Source organism: Halichoerus grypus, chromosome 15 (genome assembly GCF_964656455.1).
Source record: "Halichoerus grypus chromosome 15, mHalGry1.hap1.1, whole genome shotgun sequence".
NCBI classification, from domain to species: Eukaryota; Metazoa; Chordata; class Mammalia; order Carnivora; family Phocidae; genus Halichoerus; species Halichoerus grypus.
Genome location: NC_135726.1, coordinates 47680003 through 47695319, shown reverse-complemented (window position 1 = coordinate 47695319; position 15317 = coordinate 47680003). Strand labels below are relative to the sequence as shown.

Genomic DNA, 15317 nt, shown 5'->3' with positions numbered 1-15317 from the left:
TCAACAAATGCTGAACATCCACTCTGTGACTGACTCCTGTTTAGGATTTAGGCATGAGTGATACAGCAATGACAAGACAAAGTCCCTGCCACTGAGGATTTCACATTCTAGTGGGAGAGGCAGGTTTCTATAAGCATGAAAACTACATTTTATATGCTAGGTGGTGGTGAATGTCATGGAAAAAGTAGAGCAAAGTAGGGAGGATGAGGGTGTCAGAGCTTCAGTGTGGAATTGTAATAATAATAGTCAAACACCATCTCACTGAGGAGACATCTGAGCAGAGACCCATAGGAGGGGAGTAAGCCATGGGGATACCTGGGGGAATAGTCCAGGCAGAGGTAGCAGCCAGTGCAAAGGCCCTGTGGCTGAAGCAGCAGGTCAGGTATATTGGTGAGTAGCTAGAAAGCCAGTGTGACTAGCGCAATAGTGGCCAAAGAACCAGGACATGTAGGCTGGTGAAGGACTTAGGACTTTGCCTTTTATGTGATCTGATTCTGACTCAGGTGTCAGGACAGGTTCCCCGGGGTTGTCTTGTTAGGGAGTGGGGAGAGACTGAGGGTAGGTCCTGAGCCGGTGAAACCAGGAAGGGGCTGCTAGGAAGGTTCAGGTGCAAGATGATGCTGGATAAGACCAGAGTGGGAGCCACAGGAGACAGGTAGATCTATGTAGAAGGTATCAGACAGAATTGCTGCTGGACTGGGCTGTGGGTTTGACAAAGAGGAGTCAAGGGGACTTCCAGGTGTTTGGCACTGGTAGCTGGTGGTAGGGGTCATTTTCTCAAATGAGGCTTTTGTTTTAGGAAGGGGCAGTAAATCTGTTTTTGCTAAGGGAAGGGCCAGAGATGTCAGTTTCTTGTTCTTTCAGTGTCTGTAAATTGTCTCTGCATGGCTTGTTCTTGCTCTCTACCTCCCTAATGTCTTTGGGTCTCCGTGTTTTCTTTTTTTTTTTTTTATTTATTCACTTGAGACACAGATACAGAGAGGGAGAGAGAGAGCATGAGCAGGGAGAGAGGCAGAGGGAGGAGGAGAAGCAGGCTCCCCGCTGAGCCAGGAGCCCGATGTGGGGCTCGATCCCAGGACTCTGGGATCATGACCTGAGCCGAAGGCAGATGCTTAACCATTCCGTGTTTTCTTTTATTCCAACCCTTTCTCCTAAGTCTGGGCATCTGAGCCCTTTCCCAAAAATGAGGGGAGGGCAGTTTCTGGGAAGAGGAGATCAATGGTCGGGGCCTGCCAGTGGGCAAGGAGAAAGAGCCAAAGAAGAGAGGGCAAGGAGGCAGGAGGAAGGGAGGGGAGAAGGCAGAGGAGGGAAGGGCCTGGAGAGGGTAAGGGAGAACACCAGCAGGAGGGAGCAGAGGGGTGGGGAGGAGAGGTGGAACCGAGAAGACAATGAGTGAGTGAGAGCCCGGAGGAAAAGGGTGGAGAGGGCGGAGGAGGGGGAGAGGGGGGAAGGGAGAGGAGGAGGGGAACTGAAGGAAAGAAAGGAGGGGGTGAGGACAGGGGGTGGGGGCTGGAAGGGGAACACATTAAAAAGGGGAAAGGGAGAGGACTACTGGGGGAGAAGAGTTGGGGAGGGTGAGGGGAAGGGCGGCGGAGGAGGAACTGACAGAGGGAGGGTGGGGAGAGGAGAGGGAAGTGGGGGAGGGGAGAGGAAAGGGAAGGGGGGGAAAGGGGTTGAGGGGGGGCGGAGGAGGCGGCGGAAGGGGGGCGGGGCCCCGGCGCTGACGCGGGGCGGCTTCCGGGCGCGGGGCGGCCGGCTCCCCCGCCCCAGGGTGGTTCCCGCAGCCTGTTGCCTTGTATGGTCCGAGGACGCCGCGGTCCCCGGGGCCCCGCCCGACGCGGCCGCGACCCACACTCGGGCCTGGCGAGCCCGAGCCCCCACCCCGGCCCCGCCTGGAGCGCGAGCCCTTGATCTTCCAAGGCTCCCCAAATGCCGAACTTCTCGAGTCCCGACGGGCCAAGACTCTGCAATCCCGAGGTTCTGGGGGCCCGAGAAGCCAGAATGCTGCGTTTTGCGGTCCCTGCAAGTTTTCGGAGACACGAGGGGGCTGGAATTCCGAGTCGCCGAGACTACCTCTGAGATTCTGGAATCCTGGGGCTCTCACGCTGCCTGCCCCGGGGTTAAGAAAGCCTGAGCTCCCCAGGCTCTCACGTCCTGGAACGCCGGGTGGTGGAACCCTGGGACGCCCCGACTTTCGAGATGCCCCCTCCCCCACCCGCCGCGCCACCCCCGTCCGTCCTGGGCTCGCGCCCCGGCACATTCCGTCCTCTCCGCTGCGCCCCGCCCTCTTCCCTCGGCCCCGTGGGGACGGAAACATGCCGTCCCCGTCCCCGCCCGCGCCCGGCCGCGAGCTGGGTCAAGGAGGCCGGCTGGACGGGAGCGCCTGCGCCCCCACGCCCCGGGAACTGGCTCTCCGAGTTCCTAGGGTGACCTCACCTGGGCCCCGCCCTCTCAGGTGAACGGCCGGGCCAGGTGACGTCACTTCCTGCCAGGTAAGCGCCGCGGGCGGCTCTGCGAGGGTTCGAGGGGGCGATCGGTCGACCGTACCTACCTATCCCGCTTCTGAAAACAGCCCACGCCACCCTCCCCGCTCCTTTTTACAGCTTCTAGACCGCGGAAAATCCAGGATTCCAGGTTACACGCAGATTCCTTTTATTTAAAAATTCCAAAAAACACAAAAATAAACTTTTAATAATATATTACTTAATATATTATTATAGCATACTTAATAATTATTCCATCGTTTCCAATATTACAAAAAGGAGGAAGAAAAATACAAGGGAAGCAGACGACCCAATATATATAAATACTATAAAATCTATTAGAATAAATAAAGTCGTCATAAATAAAGGGCCCAATGGCTGGGGGTGTGTGTGTGGGGGGGTGTTTGGCAATGGCTTTGGCTACTTGCTTTTGGAGGGAAATTTGAGCACCAGGATTCCCCCTCAGGGGGAGGCTCCAGTCACCACCAGATACTGGAACCTCAGGGTCTAGGAGAAATTGGAAGGGGGCAGTGGGAGCCTATTATTCACAGCATTGGGAAAGGGAGGGGTGGGTAGAGGGCTCACTGCCTTCCTCAAATCTGCTACATTTTTTTTTTTTTAACAAGACCCCGGAAAACTCTTCTTCCCCCAACACCAGCAACACCGAGCTTGCACACTGGGGACCTGCCCCAGCGTGGGGTCAGGGGAGTGGGTTAATGCACTTTGGAAAGCGCGGGGAGGCTACTTGATTGAGTCCCGCAGTTTCCCACAGCCCCCGGGGCCCCTGTGGAGCCCGCGGCAAAAGAGAAATGGCCCCCTTGAGATCCAGCTGGTCTGTACTGGGTGGGCACTTGTCACTCAGAAACGGAGATGCGGTTGAAGATGGGGAGTCGCCGGGGGGCTGCAGGCGGCTGCGGTGGCCCAAAAACCCCAGCCTCGAAGACAGGTGAGTCAGAGCCCCCCAGGCTGCTGCCACTGCTGGCGTATTCGTCAGGGTCAGATCCCAGCGAGTGTGCAGAGGGGCTCCGAGCCAGGCCACCTAAGGGCCCCCAGACGCTACTGGGGGTGGCCCTTCGGCAGGAGGGGCAACAGGCCAGAGTGGGGTCCCTTCGGGCCACCGGGGTCCCAGGGGCGGCAGAGAAGGCAGAGGGTGAAAGTGGAAGGTCCCCAGGTGGTGGTGGTGGGGAGCTGGAGGGAGAGAAGGAGCAGGAGGACAGGGAAGGGCCTGCCAGGCCTGCTGGTGGTGGTGATGTTCGGCGGCCGGAGGGCAGGCCTGAGAAGCTGATGCTCTGGCGCAGCACATGGGGGTGGCCTGGGGCGGCCAGATCTTCGCTGGGGTTGTGGATGAAGTGGCAGCGTGAGCCGTAGGGGCAGCGGCCCTGGAGGTAGAACTTGTGGCAGAGTTCGGTCTTGTACTTGGGGTGGCGGCTGGCCTGGCGCAGCTCGCCCAGACCGTGGGCAAACTGGCACTTGGCCCCATAGCGGCAGCGCCCACTCTCTGAGAAGGTCCGACATAGCTCAGTCTTGTACCGGGATGAGGTGGTGGGGGTTGCAGTAGGTGAGGTGGGTGAGGGCGACAGTTCAGGGCCTGGGCGGGGAGCCAGGGGGGCGAAGCCTGGGGGTGGCGGCACCCAGCCACAGCTTCGACCCTCCACCAGGCTGGTGGAGCGGCCAGGCAGGCGGGCACCCACCCCAGCCAGGCTGCTGTCGGATGAGCTGAGGCTCCAGAGCCCGGAGGAGGCCCAGCCTGGGCTGGACTCGGTCTCTCCGTGGTCAGATGGTAGGTCATGGCTCAGCGACAGGAGGCTCTGTGGGAACAGGGATTGTTTAAGACACCGAAAATGCTGGGTGACGCCCCACCACAGCTGCAGGGCACCTAAGAGCCTGCCAGTCCGGTTTGTGGGCTTCCCGGCCTGAGCCCCACCTGCCCACATTAAAATATGGGTGCCGGATCGCGGGGATCCCTCTTTGGGCGTTCTGAGTTTATTCGCGACAGACGCCGATCCCGAGGGACCTAGGCAGGCGGGGTACCCCGGGTCCCCCGACCGGATCAAGAGGAGACCCCCAAAGTCAGACAACCACCACTGTCCTCCCAATTTTCGAGCCTCTGGGCCCCTCGGGATCTGACCCCGCGCATGGGGTTCTCCAGTTTCACAAGTGGAGAAGCATGCAAACTTAACCCAGGAGTCGGGATCTTTTCGGTTTTAGAGTTCCCAGAGTTCTCCGCTGGGTCAAGGGGTGGAGAGACAGAAGTCGGCTTCCCCTCACCCCGAGACTCCAACCCCAGAAACGCCTCCGCGCAAAACCGCGCCCTCAGCAACTCCTAGGGGGTAAGCCAGGTGTGGGGCCATTTCCGCCTCCAGACAGCCCGAGTCTGAAAAAAGTCCTCCAACTTTCCATTTCCGAGGGCCACCCCACCAATGTTGCGACGGAGACCCGAAAGTCGCGAGCTCCATTTGCACCTCCCGAGACTCGCACTGGTCTCAAAAGGGAGACAGGGACCCCGGGCCGGAGTGTGCGACTCCTCCTAGCTGCAGTTTGCGAAGGGAGCCGGAGGTCCCGGGCCGGACTTTTGGGCGCTAGAAAGCCCTAGTTTAAGAAGGGAGTCAAGCCAGCGGACCCCGGGGGTGTCGGTCGGCGGGGCTCACCTCGTAGATGGCGGCGAGATCCATGGCGGCGCGAAACGCCGATGGGCTGCGGAGTCGGCCAAAAGTGGGAGCGCTGAAGTCAGGCTGCGGTTGGATGGCGGAGCCGGGGGTTTTTATGGAGGCGGTGGAGGCGGGGCCAGTGGGGCGGGCCCCGGTGGGTGGGGCCAGGAGGGGCGCTTCCCGGACGCGCGCCCCCAGCAAGGCCCTCTGGGCCCCCGGCCCCCGGCCAAGACGGACCAGAGCCCGGCCCGCGGGCGGCCCCGACCCAGCGGGGAGTGCCCAGGCTTGGGAGGGGGGGTGGGGGCGGTGTCGGCCCAGTTTTCAAGGCTGGAGACGGAGGCGTGGAGAATCGAACTGCGCCGTGGTGGGGGCAGGGCTCCCGGGGGAATTGACACGGGCTGAGGCCAAGCGGGCGTGCGCGGGAGAGGCGGACGGGGGCGGGGAGAGACGCAGGGAGAGAAAGAGACAGAAATGGAGAGACCCAAAGAGAAAAACACACAGAGAGACAGACGTGGAGGGAGAGACACACGCTGGGAGACAGAGACACAGAGGGTGAGACAGGGCAGGGAGAGGAGAAGTTGGGAGGCAGAAAAGACATGTTAGAGACAGTTCCAGAAAGACAAACTCGAAGCGGGAAGCGAGAGGGAGGGCCACATAAACAGAAAAAGGGAGAAAAACAGGGAGAAACAAACACCTACAAACACAAATCCGTAGGAGCAACACCGAGAGGAGACCAACAGGCTGGGTGGGGAATTCTGAGACCTGCCCGCCTGGCTGGGTCTCACCCCCAAACAGCCCAGATCCGGAGACCTTTGATCGCTCGCCATCCTCCTACCCCGACTCGCCGGGGGCGTGGGGCCCTGGATACCTGGAGAGGCAGGAAGGGAGCCTCTCATGCTCACGCAGATAATGAATGGCACTTCCGATCGTTTCCTCTGGGCTAAGCACTGTTCTATGAAAGTGCTTTACATACATTAACTCAAGGGCGTATTATGCCCATTTTACGCACCAGGAAACTCAGGCACAGAAAGGCCAAGTTACTCTCCTAGTGCCTGTTACTAAGAGTTTGCCCTCTGAGAAAACTCAGGATTGGAAAGGGGGAGGTCTTTTGTTGTGGTGGAGGGTTGCCTTGATGGAAAGTCGTCTGGAGGCGGGAGAAATGGGTCATCCCCCGACCGATGGTCGCAGGGGTGTCTTGTAAAGGGGTGTGCCTCGAGAGAACTCTTAATTTGCGGGGATTACGCCCCACGTTGGCAAGTCTGTGATTGTCAAGGGGGTGCCCTGAGTGACACTCTGTTACAGAGACCTGGGAAGAAAGTTTACTTTTAAGGGGATCTTGGTAAGCTGGCTGCCCTGAATGAAAACCTGGGGGTAGAAATCATTGCCACAGAGTGCAGTCATAAAGGTGGAAAGTTTATTTTTGCAAGCTGCGACCGCGGGCTCGTCCCGAGGTGGGAAGAGTCGGCAGGCACACCGACTTGCCTCGTCGGACAGAGCTCGGGGGAATCCCTGGTGCGGCGCTTTCTGGGGCTGAGGGGCCTTCCCGGCCAGTCCCGTGAGCTGGGCGGCTGCGGGCGGCTTTGGCACGGTTGCAGCCTCCCGCTCGCCCGTGACTCATTCGCAAGGGGCGGGGGAGGGGGGCTTCCTGGAAGCCGTGACGAGGAGGCTCGACCCGGACGCCCGGGTTCCTCTCGTGTAACCAGGGCTTGTGTCGCCTGTAAACACAGCCTCGAGGACAACGGGAAAGGGGGGAAAGGGGAGGTGTCTGGTACCCGCCTCCCGGCTGGGCTCCAAATCCCTGTGCCGCTAGTAGGACGGAGGCGGCGGGGAAACGGGAGGTGGGGAGACACCCCGGGGTCCCCGGAGTCTGGTTGGGCTCCGGCCGCGATCCCGGAGGAGTTTCGATTCCCTAGGGACAGGGAGCATTTCCCAGCCCTGAGTCAGGCTGACCCCCTCCCCTCTCCTATCTGCTTAGTCATCGGCCCCGAGAGCCAGGACGCTTGGGATTGGGCGACGCTCGAAGAGGCTGGAGAGGGAGCTTCGCGTGGGGAAGGGCCGACCCTCCACCGAAACGCAGACGGGTGGGACCCCGGACCCCGGGCCCCGGGCCTCGGCCCCTCCTTGCTCAGATCTAGGGGTCCGGATCTCCAAATCACCTCTCTGCTCAGATCCAGGAGACCGGGCCTCCAGCCCCTCCTACGTCAGAACCCCCAAGTCCGGGCGCCCAGACCCCTTCTCTCTCTGTAATCCAAGTCCGAGCCCCCAGCCTCTCCCCCCTTCCCATCTAGGAGTCTGGCTCCCATCCCCCTTCCCACCCCGTCCAGGCCCCAGACGCCCAGCCCGGGAGGAAGTTCAGGGCAGGACTCCTCCCCGCTCCCCACGTAGCCAGCGGGAAAATCCGTGGCCCGAGCGGCGGCCGGGAATCCCCTCTGGAATGACGGTGGGGAAGGGGATGGCCGGGGTCCCCCGCGGGGGTGCAGGGGGGTAGCTCCTGGGCGGGCAGAGCGAGGAGGAAAGGGGCGGAAACCAGAGCGGCTAAAAATACGGCGGGCACTTCCGGCCTAGGGGGAGGGGAACGGAGAGCAGAGTTTCCAGAAAAACAAGCGGGGACGGGAAACGCGGGGGTGTGAGAGTCGGTGCGAGTGCGCGGGCGAGCGGGGGAGCGTGTCCTCGCGGCACGTGTGCGCGCCTGGCGTGCCTGGGCGCGAGCGGGCGCCGCCGAGTGTGCAACTGCGTGGGCCAGCCGGGGGGCGGGGGGGGGACCGGGTCGGACGTTGTGTGACAGTGTGTGTTTGTGTGTGTGTGTGTGTGTGTGTGTACGTGTGTACTGCAGGTGCGAGCGTGGGTGCCCCGGTGTGGCTGGGCGCACAGGGGAAGTGTGGCAGTGTGTGTGTGTGTGTATGTGTGTGTGTGTGTATGTGTGTGTGCTGCAGGTGCGAGCGTGGGTGCCCCGGTGTGGCTGGGCGCACAGTTAGGGGAAGTAGGTGTGGGACACGAGGGTGCGCGCCCCACTTCCTGTGTGAGGGCCGCGTCCTTCCAGTCCCGCCCGCCATGGCTGCGTGAACACATGTGTGAAACCACCTGCGCTTGTGTGGGTGACTCTACTGTTTACTTTAGCCATCCCTGCGTGTGGGAGTGTGTACTCAACTGCAGCTGTCTTCGAGGTGGCCGTCACCAGAACGTGTGACTTGCATACCTACATGCACACCTGCGGAGCTCGGCACCACTGTGGGCTCTGGGGTGCCTAAGTGTGGGGAACTCCTTGAGGGGTGCCTGCTGAGGGTCTGGCTGGCCGGGTCTCGTGGCGGGAGGCGGGGCTGTGAGCCGGCTTGGAAGCCGCGTGTCTGAGCACCTGCGTGACTGTAGCTGGCTGTGGCTGTGTGCATGGTCCCCGCAGCTGCGTGTGTCGCGAATTAGTGTGTCCAAGTGTCTGTGTCCTTTTTTTTTTTTTAAAGATTTTTATTTTATTTTATTTTGACAGAGAGAGACCCAGCGAGAGAGGGAGCACAGCAGGGGGAGTGGGAGAGGGAGAAGCAGGCCTCCAGCGGAGCAGGGAGCCCGATGCGGGGCTCGATGCGGGGCTCGATCCCAGGACGCTGGGATCATGACCTGAGCCGAAGGCAGACGCTTAACGACTGAGCCACCCAGGCGCCCCTAAGTGTCTGTGTCCTTATTTGGGGTGAGGCTGAGAACACGGGGAGGCCACAGTCTGGATGAGGTTCCTCTGAGACCCAGTCACAAGGCAGTGAAACTGGTGAACTTCGGTTCCTGACGTCTACAACGCACACGATGGGGAGGGTGGCGGGTCACTGTTCGCCGCCTCCATGGGCAGAGCCGAGACACACACGCATGCACTCGTACCTGAGAAGCATTATCTGTCCCCAGCTAAGGCTGCTTTTGATAATGTTGAGCTGAGGGTAGGGCTGAGTCAGCCTGTGATGGGCAAAGTCTGCGATGGGGTGCAAGATAGTGGGTTAAGTGGTGATTAGAGAGTTGTTTGTATATTCATGTGGTTGGATTGTTCCTTTAGGGTCTGTTTGTGGGACTGTCACTGGGCCGGAGATCCTGGGGACACCATGATTGTAGGACGGTGGGTTAAGCTGTTCTCTGCGTGGTCTCTGGTGCCCTGTGTGGCTGTGGTTCTCATGTACACCTTTCCCTGGAGTATGTGGCCGTGCACCAGGCTGGATAATCTCCCTCTGGGTCTAATAATCTAGTAAAAATCTCCGCTAAAGTCCTTCGTGACCTGTGTGAACTTCTACCCCTGTCCCTGTGCTGTGGTCCAGGCCTCCACACGGTCCCATAAACACATCAGCACATTCCTGCCTCAGGGCCTTTGCGCTGGCTGCTCTTCTCCCTGGGATGCTCTTTCTCCAAACGCCCACATGCAGTCTGCTCCAGTACCACCACCTCAGCAAGGCCTTCGTGACCTCTGCCAAGGACTTTTCTTCCCCCAAAGTAAATCTTACCATCTATTTAACAAGTAATATGTGTAACATCTATTTACAGACCATAATAATAATGAATACCCACAGACCACTACCCAACCTAAGCTCTCAAACTTTTTTTTTTTTTTTAACAAAGTAACATAATTCTCCAACTGCGTCTCTTGCATTTGTGTCAGACGTACTCCTGTGGAACAGTATCTTCAGCTAGTGCCTGAGAGAGAGAGATCTGCTACCCTTCCTGGGGGCCTGCCCTACGTGCCTGGCACTTCAAGAAAGGAACCTTCTGGGATGTGTACACACACATACACATATACACACACACAGAGGGGCTGGCCATTTCCCAGGACTCCAGTGTGGGGACTCGGGCTCTGGGTGAATCACAGGTCTCCATAGTCCCAGGCTTTGCTTCCAGATGTGGGGTCTAGGACAGGACGCCTCTGGGTGGCGAGATGGGAACCAGGGCACAGAAGGTGTTGGGTGGGGCAGTCCCACAACCAGGCTGACTCACTTGAGCCTTTCACACCCCAACAGCTGGGCCTGGGCTGGTAGCTCCGCCTTGTACTTGCCCAGGCCTGAAAGCCAAGCCTGAGCTCCTGAAGCTCGCTCTCAGAGAAGAGGGGAGCCCAGTGGGCCACCCTTCCCTGAAGCCCCCTCCCCAAGGCCTGCTTCCCGGAGCTGGGGCCCAGGCGCCTGGGTTCTTCCCCAGGACTGATGATTCACCCCTGCTAAGGCCTTTTCACTTCTCCTTTGGGGCTAAAAATACAGGGACCCAGGCATCCAGCTGGGCTAGGCTTCACCACGGATTGCACAATGCCCCTCGGTTGAATGCTGCTGACGCAGGCTCTGGGTTCGGGTGGGGGGAGTGAATTGCTCTCAGACCAGGCATGCTGAGGTCAGGGCCTAGAACCCCTTCACTTCCCCTTTCCTGGGCTGAGGACCTGGGGGCTGGGCTGACAGGGGAGGTGCTGGGGATCCCTGGACTTGGCCGTGGCCCCTGGAAATGCAACTTCTTCCCCTAGCCCCACGTAACCTAGGGGTCTGGCTCCTGGAATCCGGCCCCCTTCAGAACAGAGTCACTTAGGAACTGGGGGCAGAAGAGAGCAAAAGGGGACTAAGACAGAGATGGTCAGAGACAGGGAGACAGGACCACAGAGGCAGAGAGACAGGGACAAAGAGACCAAATGAGAGACAGACAACAGACCCATGCCTTAGAAACACACAGAGAGACAGCTAGAAAAAGGAGCCACCACAGAGAGACCACCCCCCAAATCCGGAAGGACTGAGGGAGAGAGGCAGGTCAGGGCTCTTTGCTCAGGCCAGGCTGGGGGAGAGCCCCTGGAAGAGGTCATCAACAGGCGGTCCAAAGTGCATCCCGGCTAGGCAGGACAGCGGGAGGGGGGGGGGCTGGCGGGAGAGGCATGGCCCCGCCCTGCGTGCTCCCTGCTGGCCTCTGCTGCCCCCTGCTGGCTCCGGCCACAGGGCTCAGGCGCGAAGAAAAGGCAGAGACCAGGCTGCTTTGAGGCCACTTTTCATTCCCTCCCCGCGCCCTTCCCGCGCAGCCTGCCCACTCCCAGCCCTGCCAGCTCACAGGGTGCCCCCAGGGCCTGTAGGTGGTGCAGGTGTCTTGCCCGTGACCTTGTTCGCGCAGTCCAGGAGAGCAGTGTGAATGTCCTTGGCACAGGCAATCTGGGCTTTGATGACTGCCAGGTACTGTGGGTACGGCAGGCTGTCCGGCTGCACGGCGTCCGGTTTGGTGGCCGTGGGCACCAGAGTTGGAGAGTGCTTGGCGCTGTCGCAACTCTGGGACAGGCACTCATGGGCCAGGCGCTGTGGACGGGCAGGCAAGGTGCGGCATCAGTGTCACTCCCGGGGCTCCCAAGCCCACCCCAAGGGCCAGCCTCGGGTGGCCTGCTTGGCCTCTGGACTCCCAGGGGCTTGGGAGTCAGAGCCTGGCCCTGCAACCACATGCTGGGTGACCCTGAGGCACGTGGCTGCTTCTCTCTGAGTCTTTTTCCTTCTTTGGAAAACAAAATGGGTTTAATCACTGCCTTTGCTACCTCGTCAGGTGAGAGTGGTGAGAACAGCGTGAGAGACAGCCACAGGTCCTAGCACGTCACAGAATGAGGGTCAGCTGCCGGTACTGGGACTGTCCTAACTCCAGCCCTGACCCTGGCAGTGACTTCTCTGATGACATCTACTCCTGGTTTTCCTCCTCCTTCTCTGGCTGCTCTGTCTAGTTCCTGCTTACTCTGCCCAAGCCCTAAGTGGGGCAGTTCCCAGGCCCCAGCTCCTCTCGTTCTCATGGCCTCTCACGGCTGTCCCACCCACATGCACCACTCAGCTCTCACCTCTGCAGTGACAACACCACACCTGTGTCCCCAGCCTCCCCTGAAATCCCAGAGTTCTTCTGCCCTCCCCACCAAACTGTTCCTCTTCCTCTTCCTGGGTCCCTATCTCAGGAAGGGCACTGCCATTCCAACTGGAGCCCTGGGCCTCATCCTGGAGACCACTCCTCCCACGGTCCGGTAGCCCCGTGGCCTGTACACAGAGCCTTCTGGGTAGCTTTCCCATCTGCTCTTCCCCACTTCCTCAGGGCCCTGTCTTGGTGCAGCCTAGCCCACCTGAATCCTGTCATGGTTGCCTCCTTGGGCTCTCAGCCTCCACTCTTGGCTCCTCTGACCCATCCTTCACTTGGCAGCCAAAGAATATAGCAGCCGTATTCCTAAAAAACCCAGCAGGTCCACGTTCTTCCCTGCTTAAACTCCTCCATGGCTCCCCAGCACCCTCGGGGCTATATTCAAAATACAACAAGCCCTGGGACGCCTGGGTGGCTCAGTCGGTTAAGTGTCTAACTTCGGCTCAGGTGATGATCTGGGGGTCCTGGGATCAAGCCCCACGTCAGACTCCGCTCAGTGGGGAGCCTGATTCTCTCTCCCTCTGCCCCTGCCCCCTGCGCCCGAATGCACATGTGCTCTCCCTCTCAAATAAATAAATAAGAAACCTTAAAAAAAAAAAAATTCCAACAAGCCCTAATGCCTACTATACCTCAGCTAAACTGAATTTCGTGACATTCCTAAAGGGAAATTAAAGTAGAACCTGTTCCTTCTGGTTGGAACACCTTTCTACCACCACCAGGCTTCTCAAATTCTGACTTTTCCTTCAAATCCCAGTTTATTTTTTATTTTTAAAAATATTTATTTATTTGACAGAGACACACAGTAAGAGGGAACACAAGCAGGGGGAGTGGGAGAGGGAGAAGCAGGCTCTCCGCCGAGCAGGGAGCCCGATGAGGGGCTCGATCCCAGCACTCTGGGATCATGACCTGAGCCGAAGGCAGATGCTTAACGACTGAGCCACCCAGGTGCCTCAAACCCGTTTAAAATAATGATGATGATGATGATGTCACTAGAGGAAATGTTTGCCACGTGCTTAGTACCATGTTACGCTTTTTACATATATGATCTTGCCGTCTTTCCCCAAAATCCATTTCTCAAAGGAGAAACCCGAAGCTCACAGGTAGAGACTGGTGGTCCATCCAGATTCCAGAGGCTGTGCTCTTAGCCACCTGCCCTCCTCGAAACTCCTGCCCCTCTACCATTTTTGCTCCAGCCTCAGCTCAGATGTGCTCTCTACCAGTAAACCTCTCTGAGCCACCCTCTCCTCTCCCTGCCCCACCCTAGGCAGAGTCGGGTGCCTTTTTTGGGCTTCCACAATCCTCTGAGCTTCCCTCATTTCAATCCTGACCCCTCCTCCTGTGCCTCCCCCATCATAGCCCTGACTTCTGTGGCCTGGGCTTTTCCTATTACAGCCCTGACCACTCTCAGCTGTCACTGTTTGGGGATGTATGTCACCCCACTGAACTGGAAGCTTAGTGAAGGCAAGGATCGGAGTAACACTGTGTCCCCAGCATCAGCTGAGGCACAAGTGTGGCCCCTAGGAGATGCCCAGTGTATGCTGACTGACTGAATGACAGTTCCTGAAGACCTGGGGACTGAGGCAGGACTGTGGTCACCCAGTGTCTAGGAGGCCCCTTACCAGGCAGAGCTCCAGCTGGTCACAGAGTGCGTAGAACTCCTCCAGACACTTGTCAAAGCGCTGTATGGGTCCATCACTGCTCTTTCTATAGCCCAGGAGAAGAAGGTGACTGGAGAATGGATTTCCAATCTCTGGGACTTCAGTGTCTACCCAACCAAGTATCCATCAGGAAACCAAGTTTAGGCCCAGAAGCCCCAAGGCAGGGCCTAAGGGGCTGTTTTAGAAGAGGCAAAAGAGCAAGCCGAGTCGCTAAGGAGTGGGGCTCGAAAACAGAAGGAAGGGGGATAGGTGGGTGAGGATCCAGGTGTGAGGTTCTAAGACTCGGGAAAGGGGACTATACTCACTGTCCGTTGTCAATGTTAGTGTTCTGAATCAAGTTCTGGGCTGCAACCTTCATCAAGGTCTAGTTAAAAAAAAAAAAATGCAGAAAACAGAAACAGAAGGGGACACTTTTGATAGATCTACACTCTTCCTTAAGATCTATTCAATTTCGGGGCACCTGGATGGCTCAGTCGGTTGAGCGTCTGCCTTTGGCTCGGGTCATGATCCCGGGGTCCTGGGATGGGCCGGCGTCTGGCTCCCTGCTCAGCGGGGAGTCTGCTTCTCCCTCTGCCCCTCCCCCGTCCCCCCCATGCTTGCTCTCTCTCTCTGAAATAAAGAAAATCTTTTTAAAAAATCTATTCAATTTCAAGCCTCCTCTTCACTTGGCACCTCTCCTCCTGTCAATCCAGAGTAGCAGCCATATTTTCCCAGAGGCCCGCTCTCACCTAGGGTTCTCCCAGTAATCTCTCCGACAGATCTTACAGTCCTCCCACACCCACCAATCACGGGCAGAATCTCTGTAGAGGCCAGTCCTTTCCTCAGGCTTTAACAACCAGAGCCTTGTTTTACCTTTAAACTCCCTCCCACTCGAGTTCCGGCCATTCCCAGGCCCAACATCCGTGCTGATCCGCTCACACTGTCGATCCGCTCACACTGTCGATCCGCTCACACTGTCGATCCGCAGAGCTTCGCTTTGGCCTCATCAAGAGGACCAAACGTCATTCTGCTTTCCTGCCTAACGCTTCTTTGCTCTCTCCCAGACTAAAGAGCCCCTCTGCCCTCCCCCTTGGAATCAGAGAACCAAACCCCGCTAGCTTCTAGCAGCTCTCGGCCAGTCACCTGTAGACTCTCCTTCAGTTGCGGGATGAGCATCTTATAACGCTGCACCGGATCGAAGTCCTGTTGCTGTTGCTGCAAAAGCCCGCTCTGGGCAGGCCCCACCAGCTGTGCTGGTGGTTGTGGCTGCTGTTGCGGACCCGGGCCACCAGACGAACCCGGACCCGACACACCCGCAGCAGACGAAGCAGCTGCAGCCTGCTGCTGGGACGCAGCCATCTTTCTCAGTTTAGCGCGCCGGAAGTGCGCCACAGAGCGTCTCTCCCTGTTTCTTTTTAGCTTCTCTGTCTCCAGGCCCCGCTTGCTAGTTAGCTCCGCCTCCCAAACAACTCAGCCAATGGGAGGAAAGAATAATCGCCTCCCGGATTCGACTCTCAAATAAGACGTCCAGACTGAGATACCGATTCGCCAATCACAAGAGGCTCTTCCTCCCTCGCCCCGCCCTTTACCCAGCCGTTTGCCAATCCGGGTGTGGGTGTAATCCGAACTCTATTTCCCAGAAGGCCTCGCGGCCTGAGGCGACCTGTCGGGTCCTCAGCGTCTTG

At 58.5% G+C, this 15317-nt stretch overlaps 2 protein-coding genes and 1 long non-coding RNA gene across 6 annotated transcripts; 1 reads left to right on the top strand and 2 right to left on the bottom strand.

The window, feature by feature from the left end:
- Positions 1 to 1353: 1353 nt before the first annotated feature.
- On the top strand, positions 1354 to 2707 carry LOC144380306 (uncharacterized). The gene is made up of 2 exons (XR_013444390.1): positions 1354 to 1392; positions 1921 to 2707. It is a non-coding gene; the product is annotated as an uncharacterized LOC144380306 (long non-coding RNA).
- A 354-nt stretch (positions 2708 to 3061) lies between these two features.
- Positions 3062 to 5279, bottom strand: ZFP36 (ZFP36 zinc finger CCCH-type). The gene is made up of 2 exons (XM_036094886.2): positions 5132 to 5279; positions 3062 to 4291 (listed from the first exon to the last, which is right to left on the bottom strand). The coding sequence occupies exons 1-2, from the start codon at positions 5153 to 5155 to the stop codon at positions 3338 to 3340; spliced, it is 978 nt and encodes a 325-aa protein (XP_035950779.1). The 5' UTR covers positions 5156 to 5279; the 3' UTR covers positions 3062 to 3337.
- A 1244-nt stretch (positions 5280 to 6523) lies between these two features.
- On the bottom strand, positions 6524 to 15221 carry MED29 (mediator complex subunit 29). Of its 4 annotated transcripts, XM_078063517.1 has the most exons (5): positions 14776 to 15221; positions 13959 to 14017; positions 13615 to 13699; positions 11168 to 11406; positions 6524 to 8906 (listed from the first exon to the last, which is right to left on the bottom strand). In XM_078063517.1, the coding sequence occupies exons 1-5, from the start codon at positions 14989 to 14991 to the stop codon at positions 8867 to 8869; spliced, it is 639 nt and encodes a 212-aa protein (XP_077919643.1). In that variant the 5' UTR covers positions 14992 to 15221; the 3' UTR covers positions 6524 to 8866. The 4 variants fall into 4 exon arrangements, with proteins under 4 accessions (XP_077919643.1, XP_077919644.1, XP_035950780.1 ...); XM_036094887.2 differs by lacking the exon at positions 6524 to 8906 and having other exon boundaries at positions 11092 to 11406; XM_078063519.1 differs by lacking the exon at positions 6524 to 8906 and having other exon boundaries at positions 11092 to 11337; positions 13616 to 13699.
- Between the last annotated feature and the right edge of the window lie 96 nt (positions 15222 to 15317).

Coding starts and splice junctions, on each gene's coding strand:
- ZFP36 (XM_036094886.2), bottom strand. CDS start 5,155: ATGGATCTCGCCGCCATCTACGAG. Junction 4,292..5,131: donor ATCTCGCCGCCATCTACGAG/GTGAGCCCCGCC, acceptor CTGTTCCCACAG/AGCCTCCTGTCGCTGAGCCA.
- MED29 (XM_078063517.1), bottom strand. CDS start 14,991: ATGGCTGCGTCCCAGCAGCAGGCTGCAGCTGCTTCGTCTGCTGCGGGT. Junction 13,700..13,958: donor ACTAACATTGACAACGGACA/GTGAGTATAGTC, acceptor CCTGGGCTATAG/AAAGAGCAGTGATGGACCCA. Junction 11,407..13,614: donor ACCAGCTGGAGCTCTGCCTG/GTAAGGGGCCTC, acceptor GCCCGTCCACAG/CGCCTGGCCCATGAGTGCCT.